Raw genomic sequence first — 20,429 nt, forward strand, 5'->3', positions numbered from 1 at the left:
GAAAGTTTTCATTAATTGGTCCCTTTGTTGGCATTTGTGGCAGAGCAGCCAAAAACTGAGTATGAACAGACACTCTGTGTCAGGGGGTGAGATTTATTGGCAAGTCCCAGTAAAAACTGGTGTTTACTACATATATTGTAAGCAGGGGCAAAGGACTTTTCCTCCAAAGAACAGCCTGGCATTAAATTTATTCCGATTTCTTTTTCTTTTTTTTTTAAAGGCAGGGAAATGTAACAAGAATTCAGACTACAATTGGAAATTAAAAGGAAATAGCTGGTTAATATTTTTCTTCTTAATGTTGACTGTCTTGCAGCTTCTTTTTAATATGATGTGAAGTGTTATGATGAGCTCTGTAGTCTACAGACAAATTTGCATGGACCTATGAATACTTGTGTCAGATGAGAACACTTGACAGTTTTCATTCTGACCTCGTTAGCTTAACCTGTAGATAATAACAATTAGAGTTGATAATGTACAAATATTGTATAAAGCATAAGAAATGTTTTTAAATGCAGTTTCCAGTTATGATATTTTTATGTTCATGTTAACTGCTGCATTTTGTTCTTATTGATTTGTTAAAAGGATGCACTTCATTATATTGCAAGGGACGTACTGGTAATGATTTGTGCATTTTGTCTTAGTGCAACACACTTGTTTGTTGCCAAACTTTGTATAGACCAAGACTGTTTGTGTGAGGCATGCTGTTGTGCTTGCTTACACCCGTTTTGTCTTTAAAAGAATTTTAACTTATTTTATATTATAATGTGGAATAAATAAAATAATATTTTAGGCTTATTAACCAAATAAACTGTCATATATTGACTCTGAAAGAGAATTCTGATTCTGAAATTTGTATATATTGCCTCTTCAATATTGAGCTTTTGATACAAGAATAAATAGATTGAACCCCCCAAATTCTGATAATGTGATTTTTTTAAAGTGCTTGGTATTAATCTTTGCTATTCCAGTAAGGAGTCAGTTTCTCATTCTGTTGAATTCCCAGCCACGAGTCTGGCAATGTTATTTCAAAATAATGGCTTGGGTTTCTCTCTTATCCAGCTGCTTCCAATGTTTCCTCCCCTCTCATTCTTTTTCTCTTCTGAACAGCATAGTATCTAACTCTTGTGTCCACTTGCTGTCATTCATCTAACTCTCCTATCAGCAGAAATGGGTGTCATTGATGTGTACTGCTGTTATCTCATACTATCCAATGCTTATCCATGGTGACTTTCACTTTTGCAATGTTAATCCAACCAACCCTTTGCATACCAGTTTTGTGACTTTTACCTCTTCTGTTTGCAATTTGAATTCAATTCTGTCATTCATCAAAAATGGTAGCTTCACCAGATACAGAGCAGTGCTCTATTTGTAAAGTTTGGGTTGAAATTCTCTTGCCTGACCATTATCGAGTGTCTTTCACCACTGTTAATTTTTAAATATGAATACAGATCTTTTTTCAAATTCCAGGAGGTACTGCAGTTATAGTGTAGGTCATGAACACTGTGGCTTCCTGTTACTTTTACCGTGAGGAAAAAAAAAAAAAAAAAGATAATTCATACTTGGCTGGAAATCTTATTTCTAGCTGCATTACATGAAACAGATACTGCCAGGCTATAAAACTATCATAGCTACTACTACATGATTAACATGGAGAAAGGGAGAAGGATGCCATGAGATACTAAGCTAATTTTAGGTGTTAATATTCTATCACTGACTCTTACTTACTCTTAGATTTAGTCATTAGATGTAGTTCCTACAAAAGCACGAGTACTTGAATGCATGTAAGTAATTCCCTGTTAAAATCTTACTACCTGATTTACTCAAAAATTTAGGGCACATCTCTAGCTTTAAATATATCCCTTATTCAAATATAGGCGCACATCCCCTATTGAAATAAAGCAGGAATTCAAGACTTGTCTATACTTGTCAATTTAATTTAGCAAGGTGATTCCATGAGACTGTAGATAATTTCAGAGTTAAAAATCTTTACTAAATCTGATAGTTTAGAAATGTACTATGCTGTAACTGTTGGTAGTACTGACTGCGGAGTGCTTACTTTATGACTCATGATAGTAAGTCCAGAGTAGTCTAACTTTTTTAATTTTTCAGCTCTAATGGTTTCATCATTGTTCTATGTCTTGTCTTTACTTTTGAATTTTAGAACCTTATTAATGGTTTCCCTTACGAAAAAAAAATCTAAAAGGAGTATAATAAAAATTTAAAAGTCTGAAAATATTTTTCCGAAATTGTCTTGGGAGAGAAGGTCAAGATTTAACACAGCCACATCTGGTTCATCCTTTTCATACGACTTTTTACTATTTGCTGCTGAAGGTTTCTCCAAATGTTTGACAGCTTTGCATGAAATATTGGAAAGTAGGAAAGACAAAGCCATAGAAAGTGGAGAGTACTCCTTATTTCAGCCCTGGAAAAAATTTAGAGCTGATCTACTTCATTTCCCTCAGTAAGAAAAAAATAGGAAGTGTACCTTTTAAACAGGCTTACTTAAAAACTGTGTAATTTTAGTGGGGAGAAGTTCCTTACACTTATCTGTGAAATACATAGTAGTAAATGAAAGCACTTTTTCATAACTTAAATAAAAATTTGGAAGAAGTAGTAGTTTTCATAGAAAATAATTTTTCTGTGTTTTGATGTATGGAATCAGGGATGTGGTGCATCTTTGGTTTTTTAAAGTGAATACCCCTTAGACACAAGGCAAAATAACCATTGTAATGTATTAAGTAATAAATGAGAAGGAATAGTACTTTTTAAACCTTTTCTAAATAATCAGCCTTTTCAATTTGTCATGTGGAAAAGTAGTTATGAGTAAATCTGCCTACATTAAGTGGTTTAGTTACCGTGTATTCCACAGTTTAGCAAGAGATTACAAATTTAGTGTAAAACCTCTGCCTCTATGCTTCGTCCTGCCCCTCCCAATGAGTTGTATTAAGTTGATTCTCACTGGGTGCTGTAAACTTCTTTTCCAAAAGAAATTCATGAGCACTGATAAGAAACGTACATAAATTGATTTAACTAGAGGTTTTCTGCTTGCTAATTTGGATTTGATTAAAATCAGTCAACCCTATCACATTTATTGCATAAAGTTAAGCAACTCGTACAAGTGTTAGGAAGATAGGGACCTTAGTGTGTGATCCCTGTGTTGATTTGCTCGACCAACAGTCAACCGGCTGTCGTCGTTTCTCATCTTGTGGTATGAGAGTTCTTAAGGTCTGTTGGTATGGTTATTGAGTTGTAATACCATTACAGTTATTGATGAAATGGTCTTTATTAACTTCCAGAGATTAGAAGCCCAGGGATTAATTTTGCAATTCTTAAAGTGCAGAAGAGACCAAACTTCATGGAGTATGAAGTAAGCGGAAATAAATAATGTAGCAATTGAATGTGCTGTAGTGTGTTCCAAATTCTTATACAAACCCTGTGGGTGAAAACAATATGTGTGGTACGCTGTATAAATAAAAATATCACTGTATAAATAAAATATATGATGGAACTCAAGTAATTTTTTGAGACACTACACTTTTAATAATGTGGTGAATGCAATAACATTAACACCTTTTTTCTGAGACAGAAAAAGTTTGCTCACTTGCTTGTTCTTTATTCTGTAGTAGGTATTAAAGGTAATAGATTAGCATAATGAAATACAATTAATTTACCTAAACCAAGGTGTTCCATGAAAAATTTCTGGTTTTTTGGATACTTATGTAACTGTGAATGGAACCTGTATCTGTGTTTCAGAGTGTGTTTGCCCAGTGATATGCTGTTCCCCACTGTACCCAAACTGATGAAGAGTAGACTCTGATGTATATTAAAAATAAGACAGTTCAATACAATTGTTTTAGAAAGGTATAGTAATGATAGTGTAATTGAAAAGGGCATGAGGTTAAGTTTGTATTAGCCTGCTTTTCTGTTTCCCTGCAGCACTAAAAATTTCACCAAGTCTCACAACAGGTAATGTTTTAAAGTGTGTTTTTCACTTGAGCTTTAGACTTCAAGGTTCATGCTTTTTCAGATTTTTCTTAGTGATTGTAAAAACTAAAACAAAAACCCTTAAAAAAAAATTTAAATTAATGCTTACACCAAGAGCCAAGAGTCCTCAAGAAATACTATGACAATGTGACTTTTAAGATAAACATCAGGGAGCGAGCAGTATCGCGTGTAAGGTATTTTTTATAGTTAACAGATGAACTAATATATTTCCATTATCAATCAGTTTATTTTTTAACATTCACAGTAACCACAAAGCATCATACGCTGTAAAGTGGTATAAATTCCAGACAGTCTTTAGTAATAGAAAGTTAGCAGATTACTTCTAGTAGAGGTATAAAACAGGAAAACTAGATTGGGCATACATCTCTAACCTTCTTCCTTTTCCCTTCCTTCTGTCAGAGTCAGGAAAATATCCTTTATTGTTTTTATAAAGTCCTATTTAGTAGTAACATGTTAGTAAAAATTATTACTATGTTCAAAAATCAAGATGAGTGCTCAGCAAAAAAGCTGGGTTTATGGCAGTATTGCTTCTTAAAAATGTTACACGTATGCAGCCAGAAAGATTTAAATATATCCTAAGTGCAGTAATATAGCTGAAAATAGTGCTCAGGTGGCAGGTATGAATGACATGAAGATAATTTGCACAGATTTTGAGAAGTGATATTGCAGGAGATATTGGGGGCTCTAACATTTTAAGAACTTATAACTGGATGCATAGAGGGAGAGAGGAACAATAGTTCAGCTTGAGTAGAAGGAGATAGGTCGAGTAGAAAACAGGCTTGTCTGTTTTCATTACGGAGCTTGTACACGGTTTCAGCTGAGATTAACCCAGAAATAAGGCTGAATGGGAAAAGAGGAGGAGATCAGAAACATACCTCATATTTCACCTCCCTGAGCACAAAACCAAACCCCTGGCTCTGTTGAGGCAGCTCGTCTGAAGGGTATGCTGGAGAGGGAGGAGAACCAGAAGCAAGAATATGGTAACCAAGAAGAAGGGAAGATACCAAAAAAAAGAGTATGGTTGATTAATGTCTGAAGTATTGATGGGAGGACATTAGAGTACTCTCTCTAAACTTCAGCTATTAGCAGGTTGGTTGACACTTTGGGAAGGTGTCCTCTGTGGTTGGTATGTGAGCTGGCTGAACAGGGTCTAAATCAGCTGGAGAGAGGACACCTCGTTTGCCATCTCAGAGATGGAAAAGGGTATGGGCAGTTGAATCAACAGTGGATTTTTGCTACAGACAAGGATTCTTGGATTTTGATCGGCAAGCTGGAGAGTAGGAAAAGGGAGTCAATGAGAACAGGTACATGATGAAATCAGATGAAATGGGGTCACTGGGAGAAAAAAAAGGAGGCTTAGAGTAAAAGAGCAGAGGTTTGAGGATTTTCTTAGTGTAGACATAGACTACTACAGGCATCGGAATAGAGGAAGGAGCAAATAGTTTCAGAAAGCATGGAGACCAAAATGGAGAGAGTTTGGTTTTGTGGGGGTTTTTGTTATTTTTTTTAATTAAAAGGTCCCCTACAATGTAGTTGTTACTAGCTACATGAAATTGTAGTCTTTTGAATATAAAAATTGCATATGCTACAAATATTAAATTTTCCAAATCTATAGAAAAGAAGTTAAAAGCTAAATGATAAATCTGAAGAATAATGCATTTTCTGCATTATTTAAGAAATGAACAGAACAGCCTTTTCTGCATTGATTATTATTTTTCCAAAGTACTTTTGTGACATTTGTGGCTTACTGTTTTTCACTGACTACTTCTAGTATAGTCCAAAATTATTTTTCAGTCTGGCAAAGTTTTGGCATAGTAAAGGAAAAGTGTGACCAATTTTGTGGGGGTGTTTTCTCAGCATTCTTGGCAGGAGAGAAGCCTGTATTCTTAGTGGTGTTTTGGGCAATTGGTCAGTAATGTTTTCATGTATCTGTCAGAAACTGATCTGAGAAGGTGTAGTCTTGTGGCCAATCCAAACAGATAACAATATGAGCAACAGTTTTCTGGCAGTGCTATTCAAATCTAGTTAAGTTTCAGTGATGCGAAGTCTGTTATAATATTACTTGGACAGGCCTTTACATCCTTTTGGGTGTAAGCTTGTAGGAGAATGCTTACAGTATCATCCAAGTTGAGTGAAATACACAGCAGTCATATAACTCTCTTTTTAGGTATTGTAATTAACCCTACAATATTTAGGGTGGGTCCAAATTTTAAATATAGCATCTGAAATATTTTAAAATAATGAAGTATCATTTTTTTAGATAAAATATTGCTTTGAGGAGTAACTGCTGGGTACATACCTCCAATATAATTGTTAAAATAAATAACATTGCTAAAAGGAAACCATATAAGTCTTTAATGTGATCTGACTATTTTGCCTTGTATGCTTATTAAGCATTGATTTTTCTTAAAATGACCTTTCACAAATGTGGTATACAATCAACCACCAATGTTAAAAATGCTATTAAGATTAAAATACAGCTGGAAAAGCTAAGGTTTCAGAAAAATGGACTTGAAAACAAATAATACATTTAAATAGCTCTTACAGTACAACATGACGCATGCTGACAGAACACCGAATTTCGTGCCTTCCAAATAAAGGTATAATTACTCATTACCTAATTAGCTATTTAGCATACAATGACTAAATGCAACAACCAAAAATATTTTACTTGTTTGCACCTTAGAATTTTGTCATCTTCAGTTGTGGAGATGAGGGGATCGCTAAGAGATAAACCTTTACAGATTGCAACTGCGCTTCAGCCATAACTTCAGCAAGTTGCAAGCTAGTCCTGTCTTGAATGCAGAGGTGACTTCATGTGCTTACTCATATGGTGGAACATTTGTGTACAGACTTCATACTTGTGGCTGCAGGTACATTCCTCTGTATATGGAAAAATACCTGTGAAAAAACTTAAGGTCAAAGCTTAATATTTTCCTCTTAAGTACATTCTCTTGTCATACAGGGGATTTATCCAGGTAATACCCATCAGTGCAAATGACAGATACATACATCAGTGAGCAAATAGACTCCAGTAGAAGTGGTCTTTTTAAATTTTGGATTTTATAAAGCACACGTGATAGTATTCTATTCATTCCTTTCCAAAATTAATTATAAACTAAACCAAAGGGATTCAGTTAATCAGAAATCTGCTCAAATACTTGTAGAAGAGGTGTTCTAAGTCTTAAAATCTACTGTACATTTCAGTGCCCCAACTGATGTTAGTATAAAGGGCAGAAGTTAATGCAACAGAATAAGGGATATCTTGATTTATAACACAGTTAACAGCTGATAGGTCTGATGATATTGCAACTTTCCTGTTGGTCCATCACTTATACTGAGCAATTTAAAATATCAAAAAGAGATATTATTGGAAATGAATTAAAGCTACAGGAAGATGGAGCTTTGAGGGCTCCTTTTCGGTAGACATTTGCACCAAAAAGAAGTTGGAATGCTGTGTTCAGAACCTGTAGTACAAATGGTAAAGAAAACGTGTTACCATTTTAATTATTATTGCCTTTTTAACGTGGGATTTCTTGCAGCCATGTCCTCAAATAACCATTTCTTAACTAAAATGACACCATTTTGTAGCCAGTGACCCATGACTTTACATATTTGGAAGGGCTATTGATTCACTGAACTGGAAGAAATTAAAGATGTTGAGGCGTATTTTCAAAAGTAGAATTACATGTATTATAAATTATATTTGATCATGTATATCCTATTTACCATTTTTAAAAAAAGCTAGGTACATGTAATACAGCATTCAATTTATCTGTAATAGCCTTAAATAAACATTGGTGGTTGGTGGTATTGTTTAAATTGGCTATGTGTAATATTATGAGAGCTGCTAGCACCTACAGCACCTCTTCTTGTTCTTGTGTTGTGGTCCTCTGCATGTACCTATTTCTGTTTGTGGTAGTCATTCTCTCTAGGTAAATTGTCCATAAGACCAATGATTCCATCAGCAAATTATCCAGAAAATGCCGTCGGTGCGCATGGTGACATTTGTGCCACTGGTGGTTTTGTTGCCATTTCAGTGGTCTAATTAAATTGGCAGTTTTCTCTCGTGCCCAGCATTGTTGTCTCCCTTCCTTTGGCACCTTAGCTCAGACCTTCTCCTTTTCTCTGTCCTTTTAACTGAATATCAAATGCATTATTGATTGCTCCTCTTCCACCCTCCTCACTTCCACTCCCCTCAACTTTTTTTATTTATTTATTTTTTTTTGATTGGCAGTATCATCCAGACAAACAGAAGGCAGATGTGCCAGCAGGAGAAGTAGAGGAGCGCGTGCAGAGGTTCATCGAAATTGATCAAGCGTGGAAAATTCTAGGGAACGAAGAGACAAAAAAAGAGTATGACCTGCAGCAGCGTGGTAGGTTCCTGCCAAGGAGTGCTGTAGTGGCAGCAGCTCTGTAAATAAGCAGGATCTGGGAGTGGTAGTTAGATGGTATTTTAAAATGCTGTTTATTGCTGAACCAAATGTTTCTTTCAGTCTTGTCCTACTTTCAAATGTGGATCCATTATTTATAGCTTTTGCTACACATACATTAGCTAGTGAAAACATTGAATTACTTCCAACAAAACATTAGGTGGCATTATTCCTAATAATTTGAATGAATATGAAATTTATACTAATTATAGACCTTAGCCCTTTTTATCTTAAGGCAGCTTCATTAAGCATTCTTAATTTCAAGTCTTATACTACATTTTGTTGCAGTATCTTAGATATAGGTATTAATCCATTTATACCTAGTGTTCAATGTGTATGGGCTTATAAGCACTTCAGAATCATTAAGACACATTCTTTTTGCTTGTGTGTGTTATGGTAGCTTTCATAATTCAGCTGTAGTCTAAACTAGTCTTTTTAAAGCAGGTTTATAAATAATATTCCGATATAACACATTAACTAGGCAGCTCTAGCATGCATTTCTTTTTATACCTCTCAGAAAATAGCTTCTTAAAACAGTGACAGGCTGTTGTGAGAAAGAAAGGGGGGAAATGTAGGTCAGGTCTGTCACACATGGGCTACCATTACATGAAGTGATAGGCTGTCTTTCTGCTCTGGCCTCAGGATAGGAGTCCCTCAGCCTTCCATTAGAACCTTCAATAAATGTATATCCACCCTACATGTTAATGGGGGGAGTCAATAATAGTGTATTGCCTGTGGGGAAAACACTCAGTCGCACTCTGCAGTAACACACTCTGGTCCAGCATTGATGTGTAGCCACCACCACTTTTGAATGTGTCTGATAAAAGCCCACTGTCTCTGCAGCTTGTTATTGAATTCTCTTCCATTGTACATTGGCACACCATCAGACCTTTCTCTCTTGTGCTGATTTTTAACTCCCCTGCCACTGCAGATACCAGAACTTTGAGAGACAAAGGCTTAGTCATTCTGGCAGATATGCATCACTGCAGGATAAAAAGAGTGATATATAATTGTATATACCCAGTATGAATTCTCTAGTTAAATAATCTTGTATTTCAGACTTTGTGTGGGTTTGGGGAAAGAGGGTAGAGGGGTGAAAACAGCATTGTTGAATAAATATTTTAAAAGAATGAAGAAAAAATTGATCTTGTGCTAATTTGTTATGTAAACAGTATTAAGATCAAACTTAAATAAATTTTTCATCTCAAACTTATTTTTTAAATGCCTGAACGTGATGCCAGAACAGGAATTTCTGCTATCCAGTGCTCTCATCCTGTTGTACTCTTAGCATTGTAGTGTTGGCTGTGTCTTCCATTTTCACAAATTGTATATGTACAGGAAAAAAGAAATATTAGAGATTAAGTTAGAAGTCTTTTGTGTATCTAGTGAGTTTTACCTAAAGCTTAAATATAGGTTATGAAGTTCCATTTTGCTTGGGTCAGGTTAATCCACTGAAGTTGTGAACTACATCAAGATTTAATAAGTTACTTTGTTTTCCCATGGAATTTAAGGACATCGCTATAAATTAGTTTTGACAAAACTTACTCTACAGTATTTTAAAGGTTATCTGTATTTCCTGAGATTCTTCTGCATCCAGATGAGTCCTTTGAAAAGCCATCTCAAGATTCTGTAAAAAAGATGTAGTAAATAAAGAAAACAAATTGTACATTTATTCACAAAGGCATTTGGTAATGGTATGGTAATGGGATAGATATGTTTTGATATAGAGGGTGCCATTCACAGAGGACCCACTGTTTCAAACTAAGCTGCATGTAACATACGTGTGCGGTGTTGCTGCATTCTTTGCAGCATGTTCCCTGGCAGCAAAATGATGGTGAAATAAATTCTAGTTCTTTGAATGCCTGTCAAGCTGCTTCTGAAGTCATGATTCTAGACAAATTCGTAGACACTGCTGTAAAAGCTCATAGAAACAAAGGAATTGAGACAGCAGCTAAGGGGAATAGCGATGAGAGAGATAATACAGCAAGTTAGTAAGACTGCAAAGCCTAGGAAGCAGAACCTGAAGGATGCCAGTGTGCACGTGTGTGTGGCTGCCAGTCAGCAGGCAGTCAGTCCTCTGCACTGTAGTCTTTTTCCCATTTCGCAGATTGTGTATTTGTATGTACCTTCTAGGGTTATACTAACTAAATCTTAATTACTTGGCTCAGAAATTCAGTGGCCAGACAAGTTCTAAGAAGCTGAAAGTCCATGGGGCTCTGTGGTTTTAATTTTCTTTTTGTTTGGATTGTTGAGAATAACAAGTGAATGTGCTTTCATATCTTAATACTGCTTTGCTTTGAAGGTATCACAATGATCTCCTACTAATTTTTTTGTGCCTTCAGGCCATAGTATTAAAGAGGAGACGACAAACCTCAAACCGTTAAAGGTTTTGCTCAAATACTTATCCAAGCCATTCTGGTCTGGGAATCTTACAAGAACTGCCCTTTTGTATGTTTTGTGAAAATTTTTCCAATTCATTGTTTTGTCATATCTTTAATGACATATAAGAATCCCCTTTTATAATTGTGAATCTTTTGCTTCTAATCCCTGTGAAAAATTTGGGGGATGGAAAAAAGCTGCATAACAATTTACCTATTAAGAATGGACTTTTTTTTCCTCAACAGATTTTCTTCTTGGAGATTTTTCCATTCTTTGTTCAGTATCCCATTCAGAAAAGATGAATATGCAGTTAAAATCAAGTATGACAGTAACAATTACCAAAAGTTTTTCAGTGAGTTTAGCTTGGAAAAAACCTGGTTTAAGGTTTTCATATTAGAAGAACCCTGGAAGTTCATGCTTCTGTGTCACAGTTTGGAAGAATAAAAAACTTTTCACAGAATCAGAGAATCATATAGGTTGGAAGGGACCTTCACAGGTCTAGATCAATCTCCTGCTCAAAGCAAGTCCACATAGGTCAGTTACTCAGACTTTCTCCAGCCTAGTTTTTAATATCTCCAAGGATGGAGATGCTAGAGCTGCTCTGGGCAGCCTGTTCCTGTGTTTGAACACCCTCAAAACCAAATAAACCAAAAAACCAAACCCCAACCAAACAAAACATGTTTTCCTTCTATCGAGTTGGATATATGGACTCTTTTGGCAACTTTTGCCTTTCACTTTTCATCCTTCCACTGCACACCTCTGAGAAGTCTTCTCTACACCCTCCTATTAGGTAGCTGTAGCCAGTGAGATGCCTGCATTCTTTTGGCCTCTCCTTGTATGATATGTCCCAAGCCCTAACCATGCTGGCAGTCCACTGGACTTGCTCCTGTAGGTCAGGGCTTTGTACTGGGGAGACCAAAACTGGACACAGGACTTCAGATGCAATCTCGTTAAGTGCTGAGTAGAGAGGAAAGAAATCACTTCCTTGACCTGCGGGCTACATTCTTGCTAAGAGAGCCCAGTATGGGGTTGGCCTTTGCCACACGAGTGCCCTGCTGGCTCGTGTTGAACCTGTTGTCCTCGAGGACCTTCACATCCTTTTCTGGAAAACTGCTTTCCAGCTAGTTGTCTCCCAGCCTGTACTGGTGTATTCCATCCCAAAAGCAGGACTTAATCTTTGTTGAACCCTTTGATGTCTCTGTCAGTCCATTTCTATATCCTATCAAAGAGCCCTTTGAGTAGCAGCCCTGCAAATTTTATGGATTTTTGTTGACTTAAATGCAAAGGAACTGTGTATCTAAACAATCATGTAATTAAGATAATTAATTTTACTAATTCATTTTAAATTTTAATTATTAATGATTGAAAAATTAACAGAAAGGTCACAGTTAAAATTAAATCAATAAACTGGTGACTTTGATTAATTCCTGACACTAAATGTAGCAAATAATTCAAACCTAGTAATGGGATTGACACTAAAACCAATTGCTTTGAATATATTTTTAGGGCAGAGGGTGGAGAAATTTAAGAATCTAGGTTTTTTTCCATGTATGGCTCCAGTGAGGTTCTATCCAGGATAATATGTTTTTATGTGATGATGGACACAGGTGTCCTTAAAGCCCAAGTCTTTATAGGGTGGGGGATGTAATCACCAGTAGGCGTTTTCACATCTTGGCACATACCTCCTTTTGATTTTCAGTTTTTAAATTACATTTTTAGAAAAATATTGCAGACTCAATTGTCATACATGAATATATATTCCAGCATCATTTGTGCTTTGTTCTTGCTTCGTTTCTTAAACATAAGGAATTATAGGTCCTCAGTTAAGTTTCTACTGCAGGTTTAGAAAGGAAGTCTTATACAGGTGAGGTCATAAATTAGGAAAACAAAAAATGAAGCTAAATAGAAGGCAGCTCCTTTTCCCACTGTTCCTTTCCCAGTCCTCTCCTAGTACAGTAAACTGAAAAGACTGTTCTGGAGATGATCACTTTCCCATTCCCTCCTGCTCCAGCAATAAAGTGATGATACTGTATTAGACATCAAGACACCTTACATAATTTGGTAAATAGGATGCCAGAAGAGTAACCTTACAAATCCACTACAAGAATAAGCAGGAGAAGCAAGACAAAAGCGTACAAAAATGCTCTTAAGAGCTAGCAGAAATGGCAATTGAACACCTTGACTACCTTATTACAAGAAAGGAAAAAAATTAATGCAGTGTATTTTAGTTGTTCCTTGTTAAGAAAATTCCTTCTTAAAAAAAATACTTCTAGACCAAAATAAAGCTTTTAACATGGCCATTACTTAAGGCTTTTCAGTATGCCAGGCTGTACTCTTTTAAGTGACAGAAGTGTATATTCCTTCTCTAGCCATGGATTTTATGGTTAACAGACCCTCAGCTAGTGCTGGAACACAAGCCTTTTATCATAGCGCTTTGGAGTTAATACTAATCTGCACTGGCTACAAGTGAAGCAGTATTTTTTTGTATTTTTTTTTAACATAGCTTTTTGTCATGAAAATTCTTAATACATGACTTTTTTATACTTTCAGATTAAAGTAAGCGTGGTTATTTTGAATTAATGCAAGAGACTCAAACTTAAGTAATTGTTTAAAAACTAAACAGCCTATTAGAAAAAATTAACTTGTGAAAACATCCAGGTTTTGAGTACTGTGATGATTTTGATACTGAGTAGATACTATGAACAGCATTTGGTTGACAATACGTATCTTGAACTTTTTAAATTATGTGTTTGGTTTTAAAAAAAAAATCAATCCTAAGAATATATGACTGATAAAGAACTAGAAAAATCTTTTAAGTGTTATGACTATTTTTACTCTTATCATAAACTGTTAAAAGGGTTAAATTTCCATTTACTGCTTGCAACCCTTTCCCTAAAACTCAGCCTTAAATAGCCCAAGAAATATTTATTGTATCCTCAAGTGAAACTTAAATACCTTTCCTCTTTTACAATTTCTGAATGACCCAGCAAGGGCTCTAGTAAAGCTTTACTGAACCAAGCTGCTAATAGTTATTTAATGTTGTTCTGTAGCCTGAAAGAATCTCAGTAGATTTTTCCTTTTAATCTCTTTGAATTGCAGGCTCATAAACCTCTCTGATGAGCCTGCCAGTGTTTTCTTAGATCCTGCAGTTGAGACAATAGAGCTGCAGAATCCTTTCACCTCTTGTTGTCTGACAAATCCAATAGATGGCAAAGCCAGGCAGGCTGTACTTCTTGTGAATTAAAATGTGGTTTTCGAGTTATGGTAGTTGATCAGGTCTTCACAATTTTCCCTGTATGTTCAGGAACATGTTTGAGAAAGTACAACTCAGTACACAGAGTTCTACAGCTTGAGCAGACATCGCACGTAAGTAAGCCTACCGCCTAACTCAGGACTGGTAACAATACCAGTCTTATATAACCTTCTCTGGCAAGGGAGTGAAAATCAGACACCAGTTTATTTCAGAGAACCACTAACGAGGGACCCATGGTTGTAATAATAATGATGTAGATCAAATACGAACACACAAAATATGAGTCAGTAACACACTCTGTGAAAAATGTTAAGTTTGTAGTTCTGCTTGTAAGCTCCCCAAACTCATACTGGGCTGTGCCTCTGTTTTTAAGTAAGTGCCTAAGTCTGTTTCTGCTGTCTTAAGGTATGTTAGATTGGGTAGTGTATTTAATAGAACTAGAAAATAAAAAAGTTTTGTTCAACTCTGGAAAATAAGTTTCTCCTGCTTGAATCAGATAAGCAAATAAATGCAGCATACGAAACTGACAAGAGCAGTTACTGGATTATGTGCTAATTTTGGAGATTTACTCAAGTCGAGTACTAATTGAAAATTTACATCTTTTAGGATAACCAGTAAGACACTTTCAGACTCAACCATCGGTCTAGGAATAACGATCTCAGTTCAGGCTGAGAATTGTACAAGTGATTAATTTTGCCTGTTGATTTTTTTTTTAAAATTTTTGTATTTTATTTTCAAAATTACAGTTGTATTAATGAATTAGAAAAGCTTGGTTGAAATTCTGTTCCCTGGCTTCATATTGTACTATGTTTGGAATAGAAGAGAGGGTAGAGTTTTCCTCAACCTTCCTCTTCATTCTTTCTTCATTACTCCATCTTCATTACCTTAACGGTTGGACTTGATCTTAAAAGTCTTTTCCAACCTAAATGATTCTATGATTCGTGAGTAATTCTACTTCAAGAAGTATGGTAACCTTGTGAATTTGCATCTCACTAGTTTGTTTTCATGGTGGCATATGGTCCATCTGCCCTTCTTGTATTTTCTACCAGCAAGACATGACCCAGACCTCCACCTCCAATCCTATAAAACTTGTTCTGAGTGAAATCCTGCTTCATGAATTCCAAATAGGAAAGCCTGGTTTCCTTTTTAACTCAATTTTTTGCTACCTATAAATGAAGCTTAGGAAAATCTGTTCTTTCTACAACTTAAGAGACCATTTTCCTTTGTGAATTTTTCTTCCCAGTATTAAAAAAAAAACAAAACAGGTTTAATTACGAAGCGCTTGCCTTTTTTTATACTGTTCTCACAGTTATAGTATTGTTTTCTTTTACCACACGGGAGAGAAGAACCTTGAAGGTAGGTGGGTAGACAGACTTCATTTTGATCTCAGCTTTTTGTTTTGGGGTTGTTTTTTGGTGTGGTTTTTTTTTCCTTCCTCAAAAAAGAGGAGGAGGAATCTTTACTTCAGACAAGGCCTGCTGGAAGAAAGGCCTCTGACTGGTTTTGTGGGTGCTTTCAGGACATTCACCATTCCTGTTCTCGTATTTTGTAGCTAGAAGGCTGTACCAGGCTAACTCCAAGTAACATTAGAGTAATTTGGCACGAGTTAAGACCATCTGACCTTTTATTTTATTTTGGACATTTCATGCAGTTAACTAATGTTCTGATCCAGTGTTAAGAAAGATGTTTTAGTTATACAGAATAACAACATTACCCATAGCTCTTGTTTATGTAGTTGAGAGCATGCACAACAGTGAGAACAACTGATTGATAGGTATATCTTCCAGTTTTCTTTCATCATTACACTCCTGATTTTCCCCCCCCCCTTTCTTTTGACAGCAGTAGAGTATTAGGTGTGAGTGGGTTAATTTTCTTTTCATTCTGACCTTTTCATTACAGAATAGGTGGTCAGCAAAGGTAACATCAAAGAGGCTGTATTGATTCTGTCGTTATTTTCAGTGTGTCTGATTTCTTTTAATCTCCTTCATTAAAACTAATTTAGATGAGGCTCATTCTCAAGGATATATAATGCACATTTCAGTTAAAATTGGAACAGTCGTTTAGTTGCAAAATAAATACTGGGACCTAATATTTGGTGGTGTTTTTTTGTTTTTTTTAAACTGGCCTTAAATTTCCTATTTAAAAACCCGAAGTATAAGTATTAACTCTTTCCCCCCCATGCATAAGGATAGTTAAAATGCAAGGGGTTCATTTTTCATTTCCCTACTGGTACATTACATCAATACTTCTACCTATGATACTCTACTCTTAAAACTAATAAAGCCACGAAAGGAAAACAATGAAAGAAAAAAACCCAACAGGTTGGTTAGATTTTTAAGTTAATTTAGATAATTAACTATAGAGAAAGCTGTGATAAGCTATTGCTAGGATTATACTTTCATAGTAGCCTTAAACTTCTTTCCAACAACTTACACTACTTTGTTGTAAGGTAGGAATCTTACTTGGGAATAGCTTGCTTTACATAGTGGATGAGTGAAATCAGCTAGTAGGGTATTGATGTATGTCTGTTCTGAGTCACTACTTCACTGGTGATAACTTTAGAAGAGTAAGGTGGTTGCAATCAGAGGATGATGTTTGGTGATAAAGAAGGAAATACTCCATTATCTCATCAGGTAAAAGTTAGAGATGTGCAGTTTTTCTAGGGTGTTATTGGAGGAGGTAGCTGCGAAGTCCTTTATTTCTACTTTTGAGTCCAGAGCAAAAAGCAGTTACATAGAAGCTGGGAACTGTTTAGAATACCCTACAATCTAGGGATTAGGTAAGGCAATCTCGTGGGGAATTAAAATAACATAAAATAATCTGGGCCTCTGACTTTTTCAGCAAGTGCTCAATAAGTAGTTCTGGAATAAATTCTTTCACTGCCAGCTTACTTTTCATAGAAAGCCATGGACATCGCAATGCTCTAGAAAGCCTGATGTTATTAAACTATAAAACTTGCTTAAAAACTCATTGATCCAAGAGAAGGAACACCTACTTTCTCAATAACAACCCAATTTAAACCTTAAATAAGCACTAAGCTCCTGAGTCTTGCCAAATCTAAGGCATTTCTGTGTATATGCTAAAGTTCAGCTTTCAGGCATTTCTGGTTCTTTACAGCATTTGGGGAGTTGGAGCTTCCAGGTGTCAGGCAGCAGCTGGGAGGTTTTGTGTAGTAAATTGTAAGGGGTTTATGTTGTGTTGTCCGTCCACCCCCGCCCTTTATATTACCTTTTATGGCTTCACTTGTCAGTATGATTTTTGTCAACAAAGTTACAAGTTAAAGAACTTGGTGTGAACTTTGTACATCAAATATGAGTGTGCTGATAAATTGCAAAAAACAATTTGTATTGCACATTTTGCATTTGATAATTTCAATTGTATTGTACGCTTTTTGTTTCATACTGTACTCAATGTTGGAAGAATCTAGGGGATCAAATGGCAACAGATTTCACGGGTGGAGGCCAAAACCGATCTTCTGACTGGGCTGAGCCTCTTTATCATAAAAGAACACTTGGACTAGTCTTCCCCTAAAGGTGCTTCTCATTTATCTTTTGTTAGGAATATCTTTTTGCAGGAATCTTGGTGGTGTTCTCACACACAACCCTAACAGTTCCTTGGTGCTTATTGGGGGGGGTGATTTGCCACCTTCTTTCTAAAGGAGAATGGGCTGCCTAAGACACTGGGGGATCTCCGCCTGTGGAGGCAGTTAAAATCTGGCTGGACACAGTCCTGGGCAACCTGCTCTAGCTGACCCTGCTTGTGCAGGAGGGTTCAATTAGGTGATCTTGAGAGGTCTCTCCTGACCTCAACCGTTCCGTGATTTTGTGAAAAGTACAGGTAAGCAGACATTGACAATTTCAGCTTCTGGAACTGGAGTTACAGACAGACTTTTAAAAGGTATTTATAGGGAAATAAAAGTTTGCCCCTAATTTCACATAATTGTTTGGGATGCATAAAAGTCCTGGTTTCAGTAGTGTCTTAAGTAATACATGTTCACCATTTACTTCTGGCTACAGTAGGACATTTTCCAGCTTATGCAGAGATAAGGAAACTAGAAGTTTAGAGAACTGCATTTTTAACTGATAATGGGATCTAGGTATGACTCTAGTAGGGACCAGACTGACTGCTAGGTATATAGAACTGTTAATTTATCAGGAAGAAATAAGGACCTATATGTTATCAAGGTTGAACATCTGTCATGTTTTCTTTATAGAAGATAATCTGACAAAAGAATGGCCACTACATGCACAAATTTATCTTGAGGATATGTCCTGGAATGAAGGTATGAGTGCCTTACTACTTGTTCCCAGTGCTTTTCATTGTCACTGCAAATGTTTTCCATTTTTTCTGCATCTTATACCATTATAAGATTTATATTTTCCTCAGATTTAGCTATTCTGTTCTCTGTGATTACCTGAATTGTAACTTAACTTTCTGATACTTAATTTTGCATTCCTCCTTCATCTCTTCCACCCTCCCCCCAGCGTGCAGTACCACTTTTCACCTAGCTCTCTTCTTGTAATATAATATTTAGATTTCCAGATTCTTCCCAAATCTCTCATGCATCTTCTTGCTCTTTCTGTGATGGCAGAATGCAAGTGTTTTCATATAGGTGGGGTTTTTTTTCAGCTGACAGTGTGTTATTTCCCTCCTTTAAATTACTCTAGCTTTTATCATTTACTTGCTTTTTGAATGAATGGCTGATTTTTTTTTTTTTTTTAAGCTGTGAGGGGAAAATCCTATCTACTTTCCTTTCTTCTGTTTTACTTTTGTTTCCTGGGTTAGCAGTCTGTTTTGAAAGCATCCTTGATCTGTCATATGTATGACTAAAACCCTTTAGTTTTTTTCTTTTAATATGTCTGTTTCATTTTTTATTATTTGCTTTTTTAAAGAGACTACACTGACTCTGGCTGTTTGGCATAAGAATGCCTCACAGTCACTGAAATGTTGTAAGAGTATAGTTATTTTTTGAGCAACAAATAGTAGCACAGGTACCGATATTTACAATCCAGCAGTAGGAGGTCATTTGTTATTAAGAGCAGCTTTGTGGAGAAAATCCAAAATAAATTCTTGATTCTTCTCAAGCACTAAAGGCTTTCTTGTCTTCTTTTTTTGGCAGATGAACAATGCTATACTCTGTCATGTCGATGTGGTGGGAATTACACCGTCTTCAAGAATGAAACCAAAGATGTTTCTTTGGTTTGTTGTGACACATGTTCACTTGTTATCGAGATCCTTCAATGATTGTTTCAGTCAAGCACATTAAGCATTACAAACTTTTAAAAAGACTGGACAAACAGGGAACAGCATCTGCTAAAGAAAAGTATGTTAAAGAAAAGGGGGGCACCACAAGAACAAGTTCAGTCAGGCTTAAGAAAGGAAATGTGCCCATTTGCTGACATAGCTCTGCAGGCAGACATGAGGCTTGGGTTTTTCTTCCTTCTGCAACTAAAGAACCAGTTATTAAAAACCTCCAGAACAGAACACTAAGTTCTGTACAACTAGAATATATCTTATGATCTAAATGACATTTCTTTCCCAGAAAACAACAGAGTAGCTTCTTTCAATCTCAGCCTATATCAACTATACCTTGGGCCCTACCTCTTAGGTTAAATCCTTTTTAACAGCTCAGATGACAAAATTTAATCAGGAGGCATACATCTGAGAATGCTTTGAAGATAATGAAGAGTAAGGTGCATTAATGGGAAACAGGAACATTTTCTATTTCTATGCTAAATATTTAACTTCATTAAATCCTCACAAGGAGTTGAGCCTTGGAGAGAGGTGGCAGAGACTCACAGATTAACAGGCTGGTTGTCTTGGTACTAAGTAGCAGGTCCAGTGCCTACACACTGGACTGTAACAGTGCATCTACATTAACTTTTCAGCTTAAGAGCAGGAGCATATTTTGAATTGACTCTCATCTGAACAAACAGAGTCTTCATTCCTTAGAAGAAAACTAACCAGGAAACTGTGCTGTGATCCCTACTGGGCAAACAGCCCACTGGGCCAAACTAGAGCCCGTTTAAGGAAAACCCTACAAAACGCACGTAAGTGACTAGCAGATCCGGAACCCCACTGTTACTGTTTTCAGTTCCAATCCTAGCATGCCACACTACTTGCTAATGTAGGCATAGCCAATGTGTGGCTCTGGATGTATGACAACATAATAGTGCATTGTGCCTTTTTCATCCCTTGTTAACAGTCAATACTAACCTTGGCTTGTAGTAAAAACCAAAAGTTTCTAATAAATCCAAGCACTTACTGTGAATAGCCAGAGGAAACAAAGTAGGAGGCATATCATTTTTGTTGATGACAGCAGTGTATCTTTCCCACTTTCAAGTTAGGTGCAATCTCAG

General features: G+C 36.2%; 1 protein-coding gene across 1 annotated transcript in view; it reads left to right on the plus strand.

The window, feature by feature from the left end:
- Positions 1–20,429, plus strand: part of DNAJC24 (DnaJ (Hsp40) homolog, subfamily C, member 24) — a 39,558-nt gene extending 19,129 nt beyond the window's left edge. Inside the window, exons 3-5 of the mRNA XM_010563733.1 lie at positions 8,243–8,381; positions 18,284–18,352; positions 19,190–20,429. Of these exons, the coding sequence (XP_010562035.1) occupies positions 8,243–8,381; positions 18,284–18,352; positions 19,190–19,314 (333 nt within the window). The 3' untranslated portion in view covers positions 19,315–20,429. The remainder of the gene's footprint in view (positions 1–8,242; positions 8,382–18,283; positions 18,353–19,189) is intronic.

This window comes from Haliaeetus leucocephalus, unplaced genomic scaffold (assembly GCF_000737465.1).
Source record: "Haliaeetus leucocephalus isolate CR32 unplaced genomic scaffold, Haliaeetus_leucocephalus-4.0 Scaffold173, whole genome shotgun sequence".
NCBI lineage: Eukaryota > Metazoa > Chordata > Aves > Accipitriformes > Accipitridae > Haliaeetus > Haliaeetus leucocephalus.